This window comes from Pimephales promelas, chromosome 18, assembly GCF_988280905.1.
Source record: "Pimephales promelas chromosome 18, fPimPro1.hap1.1, whole genome shotgun sequence".
NCBI classification, from domain to species: domain Eukaryota; kingdom Metazoa; phylum Chordata; class Actinopteri; order Cypriniformes; family Leuciscidae; genus Pimephales; species Pimephales promelas.
The window spans coordinates 10,286,686-10,308,356 of NC_142786.1; the positions used below are offsets into that span (position 1 = coordinate 10,286,686).

General features: G+C 36.4%; 3 protein-coding genes across 9 annotated transcripts in view; all 3 read right to left on the reverse strand.

The window, feature by feature from the left end:
* The window catches only part of igf2bp3 (insulin-like growth factor 2 mRNA binding protein 3), a 40,857-nt gene extending 37,099 nt beyond the window's left edge, over window positions 1-3,758 (reverse strand). For 2 of the 4 annotated variants that reach the window (XM_039678976.2, XM_039678975.2), the window contains exons 1-2: window positions 3,121-3,758; window positions 2,140-2,200 (exon numbers count right to left, since the gene is read on the reverse strand). In XM_039678976.2, coding sequence (XP_039534910.1) covers window positions 2,140-2,200; window positions 3,121-3,295 — 236 coding nt within the window. In that variant the 5' untranslated portion in view covers window positions 3,296-3,758. The remainder of the gene's footprint in view (window positions 1-2,139; window positions 2,201-3,120) is intronic. The other 2 variants (XM_039678978.2, XM_039678979.2) reach the window with 2 other exon arrangements.
* Window positions 3,759-9,697: 5,939 nt separating this feature from the next.
* On the reverse strand, window positions 9,698-16,909 carry tra2a (transformer 2 alpha homolog). 4 transcript variants are annotated; one of them, XM_039678990.2, is made up of 11 exons: window positions 16,750-16,886; window positions 15,813-16,125; window positions 15,336-15,469; window positions 15,075-15,234; window positions 13,520-13,573; window positions 12,934-12,960; window positions 12,570-12,758; window positions 11,897-12,012; window positions 11,688-11,813; window positions 10,367-10,437; window positions 9,698-10,184 (listed from the first exon to the last, which is right to left on the reverse strand). In XM_039678990.2, the coding sequence occupies exons 2-11, from the start codon at window positions 15,822-15,824 to the stop codon at window positions 10,174-10,176; spliced, it is 900 nt and encodes a 299-aa protein (XP_039534924.2). In that variant the 5' UTR covers window positions 15,825-16,125; window positions 16,750-16,886; the 3' UTR covers window positions 9,698-10,173. The 4 variants fall into 4 exon arrangements, with proteins under 4 accessions (XP_039534924.2, XP_039534922.2, XP_039534921.2 ...); XM_039678988.2 differs by lacking the exon at window positions 15,813-16,125 and having other exon boundaries at window positions 10,367-10,434; window positions 16,750-16,909; XM_039678987.2 differs by lacking the exon at window positions 15,813-16,125 and having other exon boundaries at window positions 16,750-16,909.
* A 251-nt stretch (window positions 16,910-17,160) lies between these two features.
* ccdc126 (coiled-coil domain containing 126) lies at window positions 17,161-21,467 on the reverse strand. The gene is made up of 3 exons (XM_039679003.2): window positions 21,171-21,467; window positions 19,006-19,422; window positions 17,161-17,952 (listed from the first exon to the last, which is right to left on the reverse strand). The coding sequence occupies exons 2-3, from the start codon at window positions 19,238-19,240 to the stop codon at window positions 17,678-17,680; spliced, it is 510 nt and encodes a 169-aa protein (XP_039534937.2). The 5' UTR covers window positions 19,241-19,422; window positions 21,171-21,467; the 3' UTR covers window positions 17,161-17,677.
* Between the last annotated feature and the right edge of the window lie 204 nt (window positions 21,468-21,671).

Genomic DNA, 21,671 nt, shown 5'->3' on the forward strand with positions numbered 1-21,671 from the left:
TTTTTGTTTTGTTCGTTACATTAGCAATTTTTTGAACCAAAGTAAAAAGAAAGCCAAATATCTAGCTTTATTTTCTTCCCAACTTGTTACTTATTTATAGCTTTTTCTATAACAATTATAGTTATTAAGTATATAGCACATTTATCAGCACTGTAATATTTATTAAATGAAACGTATACATTAAAAAAAAAGTAAAACTCCACAAAGGTTCAAAAAATTCACACAGAGTATCTGTGCTAGCTTACTTTTCACCCACTCTTTTCCAGTTGGGGCCCCCCTTCAAGCCACACACACACATGTGCATGCTCACACACACACACACACACACACACACACACAGCGCAAGCTCTGAGTGAAAACAGCTATGCTAGTAATCAAGAGGAAGCTACAAAATAAAAGATGGCATATGAAACTAAACTTTTAAAAGGCCAAAGTGTTGTCCATCCAGACCCCACTCAGCTCATGTTGTACACACAAGACTGGTTAAAGAACGTGTCACAATCATCATGTCATGTATGAAACATTTTAACTATGCTACAAAATTACAATTCTACATTAAAAGGGGGAGAAAAAAAAATCCAGCCTAAATGTAAAAGTGAATATTTACATATAAATAATTATGAAGTCTTGTGTACATACAGCCTTGTACAGTGTACACACATTGCCACCCTGACCAAACTAAAGCTCCTTGATACACACACTGATATGAGAGCTAAGGGGCCAAACATTTCCTAAATTTTATGTTGTGTGTGTGTGTGTGTGTGTGTACGTAAAGGTGGGCAGGGCCTAAGCCGAGACTCACATGATAGAATGCAAGATCACTCCCATCATGCATTTCACTATACTTAACTCTCATTGGTTCGCTGTTCAAACCAACTTTACATACACAACCTCTGACCTGGTCCTATTCAGCAAATATAGCACATGTGCAGCACACACACAATGAGCATTACACACTTAAATTCTAGTTTTTCTATAATCTACACAAAAAACTCAGCATATTGAACCATAGTCTGACACATGGTTAGTGGATAAAAATTAAATGGCAAGCAAACGGCTTGCATGTCAACATCAGCTGTCCCACCTTAAAATTTTAAAATAAATAACTTAACATGTTTATAACCTGTAGGCCTGCGAGGAAAAAAAATCTAAATAAAAAGTAAACACGACGTAGCATGTATTTGAATTTAACATTTTAAACGTGCAGCGTCTTTAATTAAACAAATATAAATGTGGGCTAGATCGCAATAAAATCTCTGGAAACTGCGTTGATTTCTGCCTGAGGAATTCAAATTAAAAACACTACCCGGTAGTTATTATTTAAAATGATAATAATTAAAAAAAAAAAAAAGTAGCCTACGCCGCCAAGTAATTGTGTAGCCTACGTAAGGCGGACGAAATTTGAAAATATAGCGAATATTCATTAGCCTAGGCTATATCTTAAGTGTCGTTACGTCAACTTGATTAAAATAAAACGGAAACCCACTCGTGCACGGTTAGTATACAGTGCTTTGTGGGTTACACCGGGTCTAGACCTCGACCCTTGCAGTCCACACACGAGCTGAGGAGTCCATCTCGTGCCTGAGCAGCGCGAGGAGGGGAAAGAGGGGGCGGAAGCACTGAGTGAGCGGCATGACTGAATACTAGTAGTTTCTTCTTAAATGGACGCCACTACAAGCATGTCTCCATTAATGCACATTTATGTGCGTTTGTGTTCTCACATTGCACAACGTGCCACGTTCCCTAGCTACATTTTGTCAAGGCCTTAAAGGCCCAGTAATATGTGAACTCAGCACATCAAGGGCCTCTGATTTGTTACAAAAACCTACATTCCGCAAGCTGGGATGGAGGTAGCTTCCACACCTTATTTTGTTACTAAACACACCTGCAGATTTACATATAATGCAGATGCACGAAACACCGTTACCACCCTAATAATGCATTTAGCTCGCAAATAACAGTTTGATATATGATATTAACGAAAACAAATCAAAGTCATCTGAAAGAATAAAAACAACAAGAATCCCCATTTAAAACCAGGGCTACAGTGGACAGAAATTTAGAGGTATTAATTCAAAACAAAAACTTGGATTCAATTTCAACGTGGATGAAATTGCGAAATTTACAAATGAATCTTACCTTTGTCGTTTAGGGACAGAGTGCTCCACTTCTAAGACTTTTCCGTGGAGTTCTACTTTCCCTGAAAAATATTAATTTTCTTTTAATAAAACACATTCTTATTTCAAACAAAAATGTCTATTTTGTGTCAAATGTTAATGTACGAAAGTGCAAAAAAAAAAAATCCTATTTGTGTTAGGTGTCGAGAAACCACACTGACATGTACTAAATTTTCACGACACATTAAAGCAAAAGAAAAATAGATCATACATAAAAATTCCCAGAGGTTAAACATGGAAGGCAAATTTGCCCCACGCTTGCGCTAAGGCCTCAGACACGAGCAGCGAAACACTGACTTTATTTTAGAAAATCACGAATATGTCCACTGACTTAAATACGTTCCCTTTATAGCAAATATTGCAGCCTATACACAATTTACACTCATCCCAAACATAAACAACCCATATTTTGGAGACGAGGGGAGTAGGCGAAAGGCCTACAAGCCACCAATGCAACCCAACCACCTGGTGTTCTAGAGCAGCTGGTAATTACAGCGACAAAAGTGATACAATTTTACAATGGCAAAGTTCGAAAACGACCAATTCTGAGAAACACTTCAGTTCACTCTCAGAAAGTGCTCCACGAGAGGCGTTCAAAAGCCAAACCAAACATTTTAATTCAAAAAGCCTAAATAATATGAGCAGCCACTCGCCACTTGGACACAGCATTTCAAATTTCGCCCTGGGTAGACGAGCAACGCTGTAACTTTGATGGACACTTGCCGTTCAGTTATTTTGGTTCTATAGCGAGACTTGGCGTTCTCGACGAGTAAGTTAAACCCCGTGGTTTAAAAAAAAAACTGAAAGTGAATATTCAACACTTGCTCAATCTACGAGCACATCCCTGCTTTGCATAGGCATTTAATTGTTAAACGCGGCCGTTGCGTGGGCATTGTAATTCATTTGAAGGGTGGACAAAATCACATTTGGATGAAAGTCTCACCTGAAAGAGTGTCAATGGCCCTCATCGCTACCTTTTCGTCGGGGCAATCCACAAACGCGTAGCCACTTTTTACGAGAAAGGGTGCACTGAAAGGTATCTTCCACTGCTCAAAGATACTTTCCAAGTCCAGCGCGCTCGCCTGCTCGCTCACGTTCCCAATATAAAGCTTATTCATTTTGTTGTATACTAAAAAAGAGCGACCGTGTTGCAGAGGGGCAGCCCTTTATCGCGTCGCTCGGATGGGCAGTGTTTGGAGAGAGAACCGCACTGTCGCTCAGCGGAGGGTCTGGGAGTGTTCTCCCAATCACTCCAAGCTACTGAGATATTTGATGGACGAGATCGCCGCCGTGGTTGCGCGCACTCGCGTTTCCTCTTGATTTAAACGAGCTGAATTATTTATTTCGTCACCTCTACGAGGCGAGGGCTTGGAGGAAAACAGAGAAAGTTTCTTTATTCTTTGGCGATGCGACTAAATTGTCAGGCGCATTTGTGTAGGCACCGCCTCTCAATAACATCAAGAAAACGGAAAACAAAAAAACCCTAAGTTCTGCCTTTTTCAATGAGCCACGTGTTCAAACTACAAATCAGTCCTGCACGTGAGGTGTCCCGGTTGCTCAATTAAGTGTCGGATTGGGGGAAAATGGCACAGGGATGACTGGGGTGGGGACAGAGAGAGGGAGAGGGAGAGAGAGAGAGAGAGAGAGAGAGAGAGAGAGAGAGAGAGAGAGAGAGAGAGAGAGAGAGAGAGAGAGCTCTACGTGCATTTGCAAAGCTAGCTGTACTCGTTGTAACATTCAATGATATTCCGTTCGGTGGACTTCTCTCTACTAATGCAATTCTGCGCTCTTATTGGTTGTTGTTGGAGTTGTAAAGAGGCGTTCCACGCGCTCTTGCTCTCAGAGTTTAAAGCCAACACTATTATCTGCGCTTATGCCATATAGGGGACGAGGGGGAGGGTCTGCCATTCATACAGCATCTAGGCTACTTTATTTTCTATACATTATATGACTTGCTATTAATAAACCTCTATAAAACTGAGACAACATGCAATCAATCAAGGGGCATGGTTTAAATTATGCCTCTCCGCTATTTCATTACAAGTCCTTCACGCTTAACTATTATCAACACAGCTACATGTGTGGTAGGTTATTATGCTACTTCTTCTGTTACGCTAATACATCTTCTTCATAAACCGCACATACAGTGTTTGACCATTGTGGCCTAATGTAGCCTAATGTGACCTGACCAGATTGAACAAAGCGAATTAAACACTTCCGGTGCCTAAAGAAAGGGGAGGGCCATGCGGAACATAGGAAAAGTCATGATGGCGAGTGGTTAAGGCGGGCCTCCTTCTGGCACAGCGGGGAGGAGATCATAGGCCTGTGTTTGTTCATGCAAAATATACTTTAGAGTTCTTCCCCGATAATTCGCTACATTTCTGTCACGGTTCCACTGAAAAAGACTGTTGTTGCATAAATATCTGGATGTGCGGCCTGCAAATCGCTCGACCTTCCACGTAAAGCGAAGACATTTAGGCTACACAGGGCCCACGCCCATGCGTCTCTTTCTCTCCCCCTCTCTTTCTGTCACGCACACACATCCAGTTGGATTCCTTAAAAAATTCTGTAGGCTACACACACACACACACACAAAAAGAAAAAGTTTTTGGTAAATATTCAAGATAATAATGCACCGCAAGTCTAGGATATGACACGTACGTTCGACAGATTTCTGATAATTAGGATGTATTCAATTTGTGCGGGTGCTGCGATATTATGTAGCGCCTAAAGTAGGCTATCGTTCTAAATGTAAAAAAGAAGCGGGTTATTCTATATAAGACGGCCACGTCAAGATTTTTTTTTCTTTTACGTTTACGAGATTCAGGAAGGCGCTCCCTCGCGCTTTAATTCAAGGGGATTTAGATAATTACCTGCCGTTTACATTAAATGAGGAATATACCTAGAAATATTTTCATTTTTGGTTTTACCAAACGTCACACAAGATACACACATCAGAATATTTGATACGTTTTAAACAAATAACCATAAGATAGTCGCGCATATTAGGGTAAAGTATGCTTATAATAATTAAATTGGACTGTCCAGCAGCTTCAGTGTAATCAGATGAATTTTTTTTCCAAATGATTTTATTAACACTAATTACTATTTTTCATGTATCCTTCCTTAGCCTATTTTTTATATCCTGGGCCAAGCGACACATTTTTGGCAATGTGGCGATTTTATTTTTCTCGATAGTTTACTTTTAAGATTATGTCTTACCAATATTTATTTATCTTTTTTAACTTGAGACACAAACATAATTGCAGAATTTTCGTAAACATGTCATACATCATGGTTTAATTGTTCTATAGCAGCAGTATAGTCATGTTAAAACTTAAAATCATACGAAGAGGATTATTATTATTTTGGTTTTCTCATAATTAAATAAAACTTGGTTCTTTTAATGCCATAGATGTGCACTTTGAAATGGCCCATAAAAATGTAAGAAGTAACAACAGCTGACTTCTCAATGTGGGCCTGGATGCCAGTAGTATGGCTTGCACAACTGAAATACTACTGTAGAATGGCACGCACATGAAACGCTCCTATTGGTCGAACAGGAGACCAATGAAAACGCAGCTCATTTCTGCTTTACTACTCTCTCTGTCTGCTGCGCCGACTGTTCATTCATTGGTTTTCAGTTTTCATCCACTGCTCTTCGGTACAAATCCAGGCGCGAAAAGTCTACTATGAGGTGGAATTACTTCATCCAGTCTCATAACTAGAAACCGGAACACATTATGCACTATACATTTTCTTTTCGTTTCAGATTTAAAAGATAAAGGCATACAAAGAAAAGAATATGTGGAGGAGGACTTTTCATGAGGTATTTCGAGGCAGTTCGCATGAATGTGTTGTATATAGAAAATTGTATGATTCTGAAAACTTGGTTGGTATATTTTAGGAGACGTGGCGGAAATTCTTAGTTTATGCGTTGCCTTAACGTTACCCAGTCCTTTTGTGTGGGGGATTTTCTCCCCTCATTCTTTGGTCAGATCGGAAGCTCATTTTCATAATTGCACCCCTTTTACAACGTCTATTTCTTATAGTACACTTTTATATAGATTGTGATAATAAATGCTTTTGAAAATAACTAAACCTTTACATTCGTGCTGTATGTTTGTGAGTTTGTTTTGAAATGCATGTTATTGAACAGGAATGCGACCGTTGCTCCACCCGTCAGGAGAGACGTTTTCTATAGGAAAACATTGTTTATATAGTACGCGGATTGAGTGTTTAACGATGGAAATCTACGGGCTTTCCTTTAAAGTATTAGGGTAATTTGCCGTTTTAAGTCGAATTAGTGATCCAAACGATAACATAAATACGTTTAAAACGTAGCATATATATTATATACAAACAAAAGGCTAAGAGCAAGAATTGATGTTAGCTTCGCTTTCGTCGAGGAACAGTGTATTTAATCACGTTATAACGTTAAGTTAAAACGTATTTTATGTACCGTTTCAGATTTTGTACTGTTTAGATTATATTCACTGATGAGTGGATGTATGGAACATTCTGTGCAGCTATCGCCATTTTTCTTAATAATTTGCTTTCAGAAACTTTCATAGAAGTTTCGTGTTTAAGCAGTTTTGTTTCGTGTTCTCAAATAAGTTAAGTAATTTGTTGAAAACCTACTTAATCTTCACTCTTGTTGTTTTTTTTTAAGGATATATTGTATTAAAGTTTAGTCGATGTTTATGTTCTTGGCTGTATGAACCACCGTTGTACAGAAAATGGCGGTACTGATTCACATCTTCTTGTTTTTTTTTTAGCCAAGCTGCTTCCTGTGTTCAAGTCAAATAACTCATAGTTCATATAATTACTTTAAAAGCGTCACAGTTACATATACCGACTTTTTTTTTTTTAAGGTTAGGCTACTAATGTCATCTTAAACAATGTGTTGGGTATAGTCATTCGTTGTTTAGACTACGTAGCCTACGTTTATTGAGTTTTTCATTTCATATTTACTTTATCCTGTTTTGATATTTAAAAGAATTACTTTGAAAGCTCAAATAAAAATTGTTATGTTGCAGAACATTTGTATTATTATCATTATTATTATCATTGTGCCTTTACACAATGTAAAGTTGAAAGTTTTACATTTTACATATTTCCCTTCATATTGTTATTTTGAGATACTGGTATTAAGGAATATGATGATTGTGATCCATAAATAAATAAAACAAGAATAATAATAATAAATCTTGGCCTATACATACATTATTTGCACATCATGATCTGTAGAAAGCTATCCTTGTACAGTCTGAATATTTGATTGTTAAAAATCAAGTTGTTTTTTTTTTTATATTGATTTGAGGATGAAGATAGAACAATTTACTAATTGCCTATTGGTCTCAAATTCATAAAAAAAAGTTACATAACCCATGTGACGAGGTGGGCCTGACCTTTGACTGTGGGGCCTCTGCAAGTTTTAACAGGGGCCCCTTGAATGCTAACGAACAGGATTGGAATAATAATAAGAGATTTAATATGTTTTATACATGCTTGGTTAGAGGGGCTGTTTAAATGTAGTGTGTAATGTTTGAAAATCACAACAGACCTGTAAAACAAATTAATTTGCTCATTGTCTCAAGCAGAACAAAGCTAGATGTTGTCACGCTCTTTTATAAATAAAAAGTGTACAACAACCTACTAAGGTGTTAAGCGCTACAAATGCCCTCCATTCCTGGAAATAAATTTTTGTAAAGCACAATATAAAATAAGAATTTGTAATTATGCAAATATGAGTGCTTCATATAATGTGCTCATTTCCAGGAACATTTGTTTGGACTGATATGGACCATTTTTGGTGTAGGAATGTATTTAATTTAACTAATTTATGTTAACAATTTGATAATGTGCACTGAAGAATATCCACAAAACAAATTCAAGGATCTTTTCCCGAGTAAAAACTGTTGCTTAATGCATCCAACAGTTACCTATTTTAATTGCTGGAATGTTCTGCAAATGTAGAAATAAAAATATATGGTATATAACAAATATTTTAAGGTATTGTACACAAGTTGTGTGGCTTAAATGTTTAGCTTATTCTGCATGATTTATGTGAGAGGATGCTATATTTTTACATGATGCCCATTTTTAATGACATTTGGGTTTGTTAAAGTTCTTCAAGCAAGTATGCAGTCAGTGGTTTAATTGCACATTTATAAGATCTTAAAGACATGAGTCATTGGTTAAAAACCAGACAAAAATATGTCTTTTAAAGTTACCCTTTTTCTTCTCAAATAAAGCTTTGTAATCGTAAGATTTGTTACGTCTATGCATCACATCACAATAGTCTCATATGATATCTCACATGATAATATGAATGCTTACTAAGAAAAAAATGTTTTATAGCCTGTGCATTTAAACCTTAAAATGTGCATAAAAGGTGGACGTAATTGTATTTTTGTATGAGAAGTAACAAAATAATTAGAGTTCATTGACTTGTACGAGAGGCAGTTAGCGACATGTTACGCCCACCAGTCTGTTTTGCTCATTTCTATATATTCAGAAATACTTTTTAATACAATTTTAGGAGTGCTGGCCTCATGTCACGTACGGGCCACATCAGGAAGTGGAACTTAAACAATGGTCTTGTCTCAGAATTTCCTTACTCATCCACTCCACTGATCTGAAATGCCTGGATAGGTGAAAACAATATGGCCGACAGTCTAGCGTAGCCAAGTCCTCCATGCTCCTCTAATGGAGAACCTTGTAGGTTTGTTCCTGTTGATTTCAAACACATTACATTTATACAACAAAGGTGTCTTATAAGATATGTGGATCCTCTTGACAAAATGTATATACTATAACATGTGTAGTATGAACAAATTGAATGCATGTTAACCAATGTCTTATATGATGTTTGCTTCTCTTATGTGAAGTTACGCAACTGAAATATTTGACCTCAACGTTAAATTTGTACTGTAAACAGTGAAGTCAGCATGTATTCAGCCCATGGCTAAGCAACTTCTTTATATGGTTGGGGGAAAAAAACAGCTCTATAGTGGAACGTTAAATACTGATATATTAGTGGTGTGTTTAATTAGTATTGATGATATACAATGCAGTTTTACACAAAATGCAAAAGCTTTTATTTGAATTATTTCAAGATAAATTATTACAGGATTGATTTGTATTAAATCTTTCCTCATTGCATTGACAACATAATCTGATAATCATATAGATGATCAATGTTCTTTTCAGTTATTAATTTCATGACCTAATTATTGAATTTTAATTAAAATTAAGCATTTTAAGTAAAATTAAGTTTAATATCATTTAAAAACATTTGGATTGTAAGTAAACACACTTTAAAAAAATAGTTCTTCAACATTTACTAGCGAGAAACACTTTTCTTAGCAATAATTCTTCACACATTTTTGATGTCTATGGTTATGTTAAATATTAAGGTAAGCTGACATACGATTCTGTGTAATACATTGCTTCTATTCACAGTATTCACACTTTGAAGAACATTCACAAGACTAAGTAGCACATCAAAGCACGTCTTGTCAGAATAGAAAGAAACATTTTATTTTTAAGCTCATTATTTCTTGAGAAAGAAACAAAGCAACACAAATTCATCCTGAAAATAAAGTTTTTTTTATGTCACAGATAAACAGGCAATCTCAGCTTTCTTTCTCAAGAACACAATGCTCTGTCACACAAATGTACAGCAACTCACACACTCTTAGTACAGCATACATTCCCGCTAAAAGATGCCCAGTTTTTTAAGAAAATTTATATCACACCATACGAGCACACTACACAAACAACAACAAAAAAAGAAGTCCCGCACATAAAACCCTATGATGACAGTATTGATGATCGCCACAAACCCTAAACTTGTATACTAGGGAGTCTACAAATCAAGACATTTATTAAACAAATCTCTCAAGTACAGTGAGTTTACATGTACTTCATGTTTTTATAAATGTATAACTTGATGCAAACAGGCAAAAAGAAAGAAGTCCTCAGGATCTTCTTAGTATCGTCCTGCAAAACATAAAAGTTCTATTAACATGAATCTATAATTAAAATATTCATCACATTGTACACAATTCTGTGAGCTAACTGATTTCATGAGTAATACACTAGAAGTTGAGGCTTATAAAGCAGTTATGTACTTGGGCATATGTGGAAAATTTTGATTTTTCAAAGCGTTTAAATCCACTCACGTGGGCTGTATGAGCGAGATCTTGAGCGGGACCTGTACCGGCTGTAATAAGGTGAAGGAGAGCGCCTCCTGCTGGAAAAGAGAAAAACGGATCAGGATCCACAATGGAAATGTTTGACACACTGTAGTGGCTTAAGTGATGTTCAGCCTAAGGCTAATAAAGTCAACCCTTATTCAAATATTATTAAACATTTGTTTTATTTTAGATAAAGCAGCACGCCAAATTGAGAACACATTTATTTTATTTTTTCCCACAGCTGTCATACAAAAAAAAAAAAATTATGAACATGCAAAGAAAAGAGTGAATCAACTAAGGACAAATAACTGATTAGATTGTAGTAAATGTATGCCTTGGTTTTGCTAAATAATTTTGTCTGACAAACACTTTAAATTAAAATTAGTGTTTTGTTATTTCCTTATTTTTAACCCTCTGATTATCTTTATTTCTGTCTCTTTGGGGTCTCAGGATCCAAGACAATAATTTTTATTTTTATTTTACAAATGTAATTTTACTCTGTTTATTAATGTTTTTACTCAACATATGTGCAGTTTTGGGAGGATTTATGATATCTTTTAAATTTCTATAAATAAATATAAAAATAAAAAACAGCATTTTATGTAAAATTCACTTTATAAAAGACCCTGATTTCTAACTTTCATTCATGGATATAACATGGATAATATTAAATGGTTTAATGTAAGATTTTTAGCTTTTTTGGGGGGAAAATGCAGAAAAAAATAATTTAAAAAAATCACTTTAACCACTAGATGGCTATAGAGCTCCACTATTATGCTATAAGCTATTTGACTAATCAAAACATATATTCTCAAAACATAAGTTTTTCCAGTTGGATTCATATCTAAATATTATAAATTCACAATTATAACAAAACAAAAAAACTTTGTCACAGTGAATGGAGAAAAAAATGTATTCCTGTGTATGTGCGCATTGTGGATAATTTTTGCTTCGTTGGAAGTTTGCCACTTGATCTGCGTTGTTTCTGTTTTTGATGATGAATTTTGTATATTTACTATGCGGGGTCTCCAGGGACCCCAAAGACAACTAGTTTCACTATTTTTTACATAAAAACAGATTTCACTCAATTTTTTTTTTTTTTTTTTGTAGATCTAGAAAGTGTTTTAAAGCAATTTAATACCATTTGGACAAAGAGAACTTTTTTGTTATTTAACCCCAAAGACAATCAGAGGGTTAATCTATACATTTTTTTTTAAAGTTCTCATATTTTAATGGTTTAATTGAACTTCTAGGGTCATTAAAAACATATAACTTTTGGTAACTGCTGTATGTATATTCATGTTACCTGTATCTGTAATCATACTCGTCATAGCGGTCATATCTGTCATAGCCACGATCATTATATGAGTCTCGTCTTCGGCCGCCACCACCACCACCACCACCACTGCTGCTGCTGCTCCCACCTCCATTACTAAAAGAGTAATATTTTAAGTGTTATTAAAAACCATCCTACTAGCCACTTGCTTGTTTTTTTTTTGCCTGCAAAATACTCACTGTGTGGGCCGACCCATGTAGATCCCTGGTGTGGGTGTGTGTGGACGTTTAGTGATGGAGTAATCCACCCTGATGCGTCTTCCATCCAGCTCCATGCCATTAGCCCGCTCCATTGCCTATGGTGAGGGACAAATGGTCTTTTTAGACAAGATATATTTACAGAGCAGTAAAAAAAATAACGAAAAAAATAAATAAAAAAAACGTCTCGTTTTGAAAGATTAAAGGAAGTTTTGCAGAGCTATTCACTAATTGATCATTCAGACTGCTTAACTGATTTATTGAACACAAAAAACAAAAACAAACAATTCGCATACCTTACTATTGCATGCATGAAAATTTTACTTGACAAGCAATATATAGCCAAATACTTTGAAACACGTCTTACTGCAATACTAAAAATTATCATGACTATTCCAGTCCTGGAAAACAGAAATGTCCTGATATTTCCGGATTTTGTATGGGAAACTCTTTAGAAGTCAATGTGTTCACTTGGCTACAACAGGTAATCTGAAATTGTTCTTAAACTACAATTCAATCGCTATACCTCTTATGCCGGGGACACACTTATTGACTAGCTGATTGATACTCATAATCTTCCTTACAGTCGTTAGGCGTGTCCCCTGATTTAGCCCATGAACATGCGTTGGCAGGTCATTTACATTTGGGGAAGTACCTCTTTAGCATCGTCGATGCGCTCATAGTAAACGAAGGCAAACCCCCTAGAGCGCCCCGTTCGCTGGTCGTAGACAACGTTGACACCGGCTAAAGGACCGTAACGTGAGAAGACCTCTCTCAGATCTCGCTCTGTTGTGTACAGACTGAGACCAAACACACCTAGACATGTGTTTGGGTCTGGATTGGCCTGAAAGAGGTACAGAGGTGTGAGCACTAGAACACAAGACACCAAAACGTATTAACCAAAACACCAAAAGTGTAATAACCACCAAATAATACAATCCAACATTGTGTCTATGACCTGTCATTTAATTTATTTACAAATATTACTGTTTATATAAATATGTAAATATTAAACTTACATTATCGCTTCTTTGATGAGACATTAACTTAAGTAAAAGAAAAAAAAAAAAACATGCTGCAATTCATTTCTTTGTAAAAAATTTTAGATCACAAAAAATATTCACATGCAATGACATTAAATAATTACTGGACATGATGGAAAGCAGCACAACATTCTTTTTGTATGAAATAACCATTCTAGGTTTCCCAGTGTTTATTGTTACACCCCTAAAAAGAGATGCATGTACCATTTTTCAGGAAATACTTCACTGCTTTCTCTGGTGGGACGGCAAATCAACATGACTGCTTAATTTCCTGAAAATTCTCCGGGTAACTGTGTGACAGTATTTAATAACCCCTGTTATAGAGTTTTTTTTAAAGCAAGAACAAACATTACAAATTTCCGTCCAACAAAACATTTCTTAAGGCATTACGGTATGAATATGGTCATTTCATGAGCCGTCTGAAGGGCTTTCACAGTCACTGCAGGAGGACAAAGTGATTCTTAAAAGTCACAAAATGGACCTCTTAACCCCTTTAAAAAGCAACATGGAGATCTGTTTGGTCTAGTGATCATTGTTAAAATGTTAAGAAAGGTCCACATACCCTGGCATCACCATGACTGTGCGAGTCTTTTTTGGAGTCATGGCTGTGTGAGCTCTGTTGATGTAATAAGAAGGAATGAAAGGGGTTATTAAAGACAGTCATGCTCATCCCCGTGAGGCTGTGATGAGGGTTTGCATGCATTTTGTACAAAACAGAGACTCACAAGTTTGAAAATAGTATTTAAAACACATCACTTCTTAAAAATACATAAAAAGGTCTTGAACTAAATCAAGTTGTTACGTCTTAAGCGTAGCTGTTATTCAATAAAAACGGGACCACATAGCTCTTAATTGAATATATTTCAAGGGATAGTTAATCCCAAAAACATTCTGTCTTTATTCACTCACCCTCATTCTCAACTTTTTGACTTGAAATTCCCCTACTTTCCAACACAATATGCCCCATTATAGGCTAAGATATTTCCAGTATTTTTCAGCTGCAATTATGACAAAGTTTCTTTCCCCCAAAAAACTTTAAGGAGTACTTTTGCTGATAATTTACTCACCCCCATGTCATCCAAGATATCCATGTCTTTCATTCTTTAGTCGAATAGAAACTAAGGTTTTTGATGAAAACATTCCAGAATTTTTCTCCATATAAACGGCTTTAAACGATTCCAGATGATGAATAAGGGTCTTATCAAATGAAACGATCGATCATTAAAAAATAAAATAAAAAAAAGTTTACTCGATTGTCAAAATGAACAAATCTTTTTTAGTGTCATTTGGTTCATTCAACGAATGAAATGAACGAATTGACTCAGGAAAAAGTTTGTTCAGTTTGATGAACGAGTTCGAACAGGAGAGTCACGAACGCGCATCACAGAACAGAACAAGGAGACCATTTTTAAATGAGTGATCGTTTCGCTTGAAAAGACCCTTATACATCATCTGGAATCGTTTAAAGCCCTTTGAACAGTTTGTACTGAAACTGTCTTTTGGACCTTGAACTGTTTGGTTACCAGTAAAGTCTTAAATGGAGAAAAATCCTGGAATGTTTTCATCAAAAACCTTAATTTCTTTTCGACTGAAGAAAGAAAGACATGGACATCTTGGATGACATGGGGGCGAGTAGATTACCAGCAAAAGTTTTTTTAAAAGTGAACTACTCCTTTAAATTAATTAACCAGAATTCATTTTGTGATTGCAGAAATTTAAAGAACTATAAGTTCTTCAAATACAACAATATATATTGAGGGGGAGCTGGGATGATTGTATATTACTTCCTGATGTTGTGTTTTTCAGCATTTGACTTAATATTAGTTAGAGTTTTATTTGAATGTATTAATTTAATATTTTCATTTGTGATCCTGGACACCCAAGAAATTTGCTGAGGCCCCCGGCTCCTTGGTTGACAACCACTACTGTATGCTGTTATTTATTTTATGACTTGGTATAAAATAAACAAAATAAAAAACAACAACAACAACAGCACATGGGTTTACGATCAATAAATAATGACAATATCAATGACAATTTTAATTTCGAGCAATTTTTAACTGCAGTAAACGTAGCTGTGGCCCATTTAAACTTTGAGCCCAAACCATGGAACTCACCCGGCTGCCAGTGTGTCTGCGGCGGTTAGACATGGGAGATGCGCTCTGGCTCCGTCTGCGGCGGTATTCAGGGCTGTATGAGCGAGAACGAGACCTTTTCCGGTGGGAGTGAGACCGAGAACGGCTGTAGCGGCGATTCGAATGCCGACGAGAGCGGGACCTGGAAAGGACCAAAAACAGAGAGTGAGAGATAGCAAAATAAACAGACATGAAGCCAATCAAGAAATAGCTTTATGACATTCAGCTAATGTTTGGTCTAACCTGGACTTGGAGTGGGATCGGGATCTTGATTCAGAACGTTTGGATGCTCGGGAAGGGCTGGGAGAGCCAGACCTGCTCTCATTCTTGAGTTGGACAGGACTGCCCCGCTCCGATTTGGATGGTGAGCGGGATTCCTAATGTCACAGCAGTGTGTTACAATATTTACAAGACAAACATTCTCAAAGCAAGCTAACTTACACACTCACACGACATTCATAATTGCAGAAATCCAAACATACACTTTATTACAGCTGTGGAGGAAAGTGTTAGAATTACTTTTTAAACTATATCATGGATTTTAAAAAAAATGCTAATAACATTATCGAGACATTTACAAAGGCTACAAAGTCATCACAGGTCCTTGTGATGCTTTTTCTTTAGCCGAATCACCACAGTAAAGCTACAAACATGCAAATGATTATCAAAGAGAGATTAGAAAGACACTTGGAACACAAATTTTGCATTTACTTAACCTACTGACTCATTCATTCTTCTGTTTTCAGTATAGGCTATTCCTTTCTCTCAGGCATTTTATTCTTCGGTCTTCATTTGTTCAGTTTTCATTTTTCCTCTCCTTTTCATTTCTTCACCCCAATCTGAAACCTTTTTTCTTTTTTCTGCTTTAGACATAATGCGAGCGTGCTTCTATCTGACCGATCTTCCGTTCTTTTTTCCCCTTCCCACTTAACCGTCTGCTCTGTAAACATTTTCTCTGTAAAAGCCTTCTTTTATCTTGAATATTCTTCCACATTCTTGGCCTTAACTCTTCAAATCCTTCACGACCAATAACCTTAATGAAAAAAGAACATTCAGAGCAATTAAGATCATGGGAAATTTAGGGAGAAAAATGAATTGAACTATTCAAATTGTACCACTCCTTTTGAAATACAGATGTTGGTTTGGTTATATAATCATGTGATGTAAGAGACAGAAGGTAGGGAAAGATCAGAAACGTTGGAAAGAGAAACCAAAATTACACTGACTACTATTGTGTGAATGTGGTAGTAATTGAATATCATGTATTAACAAATTTCTATTCAATGTCTACTTTAATAACTGTAACGTACTATTATAAGACGAGCAAGTAATACACTAGCTACCAAAAGGACATATTATTAAACAAATACGTTACATGCTGGTGAAAAACAAACAACGTAGTTACATTTATTTGACATTCGACCTTGTATAGCCAGGTCTCATAAGCTCTAAAGTGACAAAATATTAAATGTTTTGCAAATTACTAACCGATAAGTATGTATCAGCTGATCTATCTGCTCAGTTAATTTGCAAATAAACAAAAGAAAGCGGAAGATTAAGTTAGCTGTACGCTAATCGAGCATTAGCTACCGCAAAAAAGAAAGAAAGAATATTTGAAAGTAAAGTGCAGAACGGTTGACACAACTATAATGCTTACCCTCCCCTCGAATTGTGTCTCCTCGACATCACTCATTTTTAAAATATGAATGATTGGTAGAATGAAAATAAAGATACTCTTCCCCGAAGACTTCCGCTCTCAGTGTAACTGCAGAAAATGGCTGACCAGAGCTGAAGCGCGAGGGGAACTGGTATGGGAGGAGACTCAAACTCAACCTCTACGTCACATCCGCTCAATGTTTGGAGATGGATGGATAAACAACTACTACCATTTATAAATATAAATTAGAGATTATAAATCGACATATCCAAAATAATAATATTGTATTGACATGGCACATAAACCATGGTAGTATCTGAAGCACTTTGGAGACATTTCAAATTGTATTTAATCACGTTAATGGCACAAATCTGTTGTTTTCAACTCTTGCATACACTGACACAAATAAAGTCTGGTACATCTTTTATTGCATGGATTGAATTGTAGTACCTGGTGTACAGCTTCTGAAAGCTTAATGCTAAATTCAGTTTTGAGGTAAATCCCCACCGAGACATCAATCAACTATTCAGAGAATATTCTTTGGATCCACAGTTCAATTAATGCGTAGAAACGCATGTAATCCTAATGATTAAAAGGCGCCAACAGTAGCAAGGATATGATGCTGTACATGGAGTCTTTTGCAGATACATTATGTATATAATGATATATCAAAAATCAGTTTTCTGTCAAAAAAACTATAATAATCTCATCCTATCACTCTCTCAGGTCTTATATTTCGTATTGCAAATAAGTTATAAAATATATTTCTTATCCATGAATAAAAGACAAAACAATTAAGCTGAAGCTCATGTGGACAACTAAAAAAAATGTCTAAAAGCTGCTTTAGTCTAAAAAAAATATCTATTTATATTTATCTCTGCACAGTCTTTGCTGTAATGACACAGATGATGTCCATAGCCACAGTTTCCTATTTTAAAGAGTTTGGATTATGTGGCCTGTCAGGTGATTGTGGCAGGAACTGCAGAGGGTTACTACGTCTGTCTGGCCGATGGGCAGGCATATTTGGCTTGGTGGGCAACTTTGAAACAGCAACTTTGGCAGAAAGGAGAGTGCTGGCTCCAGCAGCAGGATGGGAGATGTTGTGCACGGAAGCGTTCACAGCAGCATCCACTTTCCCCTCCAGCTTCACCAAACGGTTGAGGATATCATCTAAGAGCACAGCAATTGTCTTCTTCAAGTCAGCTTCAGCGAAAAGAGATAATGAAAGTATTAGTAGTGTTATTTCTAAAGCTCTTTCGGACACACCCTTCCAGAAATCTAAGTAGGCTATTCTTTCACATACGCTTCACATGCACAAAAAGAAAAGAAAGAAAAAGCATGAATAAGAATAATGTTCATATTTTATAAAAGATAATGTAAAAGGATTACAGAATTACATATTAACAGTTTACAATAAGGTTTCATTTGTAAACATTAGATTACATAAATTAATGTGAACTAACACAATATTTCTACAGCATTTTTAATCTAAGTTATTGCAAATTGAATATAAAAAGTAAAAAAAAAAAGAGCTGCATTTGTTAATATTAGCTAATGCACTGTGACCTAATCATATTTTTTATTAACTGCCATTTACAAAGACTAAAAAATGTTGCAAAAAAGAAAGAAGCTTATTGTTAGTTCACAATATATAAGTTAACACATTAACTAATGTTAACAAATTAGACATTATTGTAAAGTATTGTAAAGTGTAAACCATAAAAGAAACCAATATGGTTAACTTGACAATTAGACAATGCACTAGATATCATGAACTAATTAAAAGCTGTACAATGCTTGTTCATTATTGGTTCATTTTTAATTTATTTTTTAAATATACATATTTAACATTTTAAGTATACATATAATAACATGAAAAAAAGACATTAACCTAGGTTAATAAATGCATATATATATATATACATATATATATATATAACATATTTTTAATATATATATTTTTCATGATAGCTGTTCCATTAACAAATGTAAATTAATTTAACTTGATTATAAAATATCACTCAAGTAACAAGTTAAAACTGTGAAATTTAGTTTGGTTAAAAGACACAAGGGAACCAACAACATATGCCACAGAGCACAGACATCAATTTTGGTCTTTTCATCACAAACATATATTGCATGACTCGTATGGACTGTTTTATGGCAGATTTACATTGCTTTTTAAAACTATAAAACAGAATACAGGTTTGGAACAACATGAGGGTGATTCAAAAATGAGTAAGAGTAAATACTTACTATATCCTGCCATGGAGGTGCCATGGGGCGCTGAAGGATTCTGGTTCTCCTCGCTAAGGACTTTGACGTAGCGATGGCTGAGCTCAAGGATCTGTTGGCGGAGCTCTGCGCTGCTCTGCCGGCGTGGTTGTGTGACGGTGTAGTGAAACAGCAGCAAACACCAGGCCAGCCCGAAGAGCACCAGTACCATACTAAGTTTATGAGACATGCTCCTACGCAGCAGACAGCACAGCATGGCAATGCTGCGGGTCTGATGATGTGACCCCAGTTAAGGGGATGGGGTGGGGACAGGTTTAAAAGAGGCTGTCAAGTTCAGGGCTGGGGACAAGATCGGGTAATAAGGTCACTGATCTCATACATTTGTTTATCCTTTTTTTGGGGAGGATTTTATCAATGGGGATTAGGTGCAAGGAATACCTGTAAAAACAAAAACAGACGATTAAATGGTATTTGCCCCAAGCTATATAATAATATCAGATTTTATGAACGTGTTTTTTGCAGAGGCTCAGATTTCAGTGTGCATGAATAAATTACATTTCCATCCAAGAGAATAGGAACCTTCTCATCACTCTCTTTCACTATGGTCACAGTACTATTGTCCACCAATCACATATCAATCACTGACTGAGAAGATGCTTTAAATAAATGAATAACGCAGGAGGGAGAAATTCGACCACTTCTAACTCTACTCCACAAAATCAGCAGCACAATATTGGCAAAATAAAAATGTAGTGTTTTTGCACATAGATACGGAGCCCCTCTAGTCCCACTTTGGTAAAAAAAATTAATTATAACTATCTTGTGGCCTCAAGATAGTAACTCGTGGCCTCAAGATAGTAACTCGTGGCCACAAGATAGTAACTCGTGGCCTCAAGATAGTAACTCGTGGCCACGAGATACTAACGACGTGGCCACGAGATAGTAACTCGTGGCCACGAGATACTAACTCGTGGCCTCAAGATAGTAACTCGTGGCCTCAAGATACTAACTCTATCTTGTGGCCACGAGTTAGTATCTTGAGGCCACGAGTTAGTATCTTGTGGCCACGAGTTACTATCTTGAGGCCACGAGTTACTATCTTGTGGCCACGAGTTAGTATCTTGAGGCCACGAGTTACTATCTTGAGGCCACGAGTTACTATCTTGTGGCCACGAGTTACTATCTTGAGGCCACGAGTTAGTATCTTGAGGCCACGAGTTAGTATCTTGTGGCCACGAGTTACTATCTTGTGGCCACGAGTTACTATCTTGAGGCCACGAGTTACTATCTTGTGGCCACGAGTTACTATCTTGAGGCCACGAGTTAGTATCTTGAGGCCACGAGTTAGTATCTTGTGGCCACGAGTTACTATCTTGAGGCCACGAGTTACTATCTTGTGGCCACGAGTTAGTATCTTGAGGCCACGAGTTACTATCTTGTGGCTACGAGTTACTATCTTGTGGCTACGAGTTACTATCTTGAGGCCACGAGTTACTATCTTGTGGCCACGAGTTACTATCTTGTGGCCATGAGTTACTATCTTGAGGCCACGAGTTACTATCTTGAGGCCACAAGATAGTTATAATTAATTTTTTTTACCAAAGTGGGACTAGAGGGGCTCCGTACATAGATTATATTAGTCAAGGCGACATATTCAAGCTTGTGAAGAGTGATCAAAGAACAGAGAATATAGTGTGCTCCACCCTGTAAAGCTATTGTGTTCGTTTACAGAGCTGTCAAAGCATAGTCACATGATATTTAAGATGGTAATCACAGTATAACTGGGTTAAAGCGCTGGGGTCGACATTTCATGCCTGGACAGATCATGATTATAAGTTAAACAATGCCATAAAGTTATTTATTAACAGTTTAACTGTTAATAAATTTTCTATTGACAGTTTTCTATTGTCTTTAGAAAAGGTTAGCATTAACAGAAAAATAGGATCACTGATATTAGGCAAGCAGCATTTGCAAATGAAGAAAAAAAAACAGTTCTGGATTCTGCCTAGATTCGTATCAATCGTCGACACGTGCTCGAGGGGTCATTTTCACTCGGTCTGCAGACTGCATTATTACACACTCTATTATCGTTTTAAGACAAGGCCAGTTGGGTTGTGAAAGACACTAGACAGCTGGAACAGCCTGAGGAAACTAGTACAGTAACATATAGCTCATATAGAAATTACCTTAAATACTTTAGTCAAGATGACAGATTCGCTGACTCCAAATTGTTGACATCTTAGCACGTTTGCATGCATGGCAGCCATACATTAACGTTATTCAAACTGCAGCAAAACTTAAAAGCAAGCGTCTCTGTATAAAGTAGCCTAAGAAGCGAATTGTTTTACAGCTAAAACGGCTTAAAATAAATGCCAGCTCATCGTTCGGAGCCGCTTGATGTGGAGAAACTAGGAACAGTAGCCTATTGCAAAATGTTGAGTATTTTCCTGCGGTGACAATACGACCTATTGCGTACGACGTCATGTTACGCACTAGCGATGTCCGGGTTGTGAATGAATTGTTCTTTGAGTCGAATCTGACTAAATGAATCTAATGAATCCTTTCACCAAAGCGTCTAAACAATTCTTCATAGCAATTCTTTCACATTGGACTGAACGTTCACGAAACGAATAAACATATTTCGAGCAGTTGTCATGTGCAAATTAATTTGCGTGTGCTAGGTGTGT

What these genes read in the sequence shown, in the direction of transcription:
- tra2a (XM_039678987.2), bottom strand. Translation starts at nt 16,785, where the DNA reads ATGAGTGATGTCGAGGAGACACAATTCGAGGGGAGG. An exon ending in AGACACAATTCGAGGGGAGG is followed by an intron (nt 15,470 to 16,749) that starts GTAAGCATTATA and finishes CTGTGACATTAG; the next exon opens with GAATCCCGCTCACCATCCAA. An exon ending in GCATCGACGATGCTAAAGAG is followed by an intron (nt 12,013 to 12,569) that starts GTACTTCCCCAA and finishes CCCTCACCATAG; the next exon opens with GCAATGGAGCGGGCTAATGG.
- ccdc126 (XM_039679003.2), bottom strand. Translation starts at nt 19,240, where the DNA reads ATGCTGTGCTGTCTGCTGCGTAGGAGCATGTCTCATAAACTTAGTATG. An exon ending in CACCTCCATGGCAGGATATA is followed by an intron (nt 17,953 to 19,005) that starts GTAAGTATTTAC and finishes TTTTCGCTGAAG; the next exon opens with CTGACTTGAAGAAGACAATT.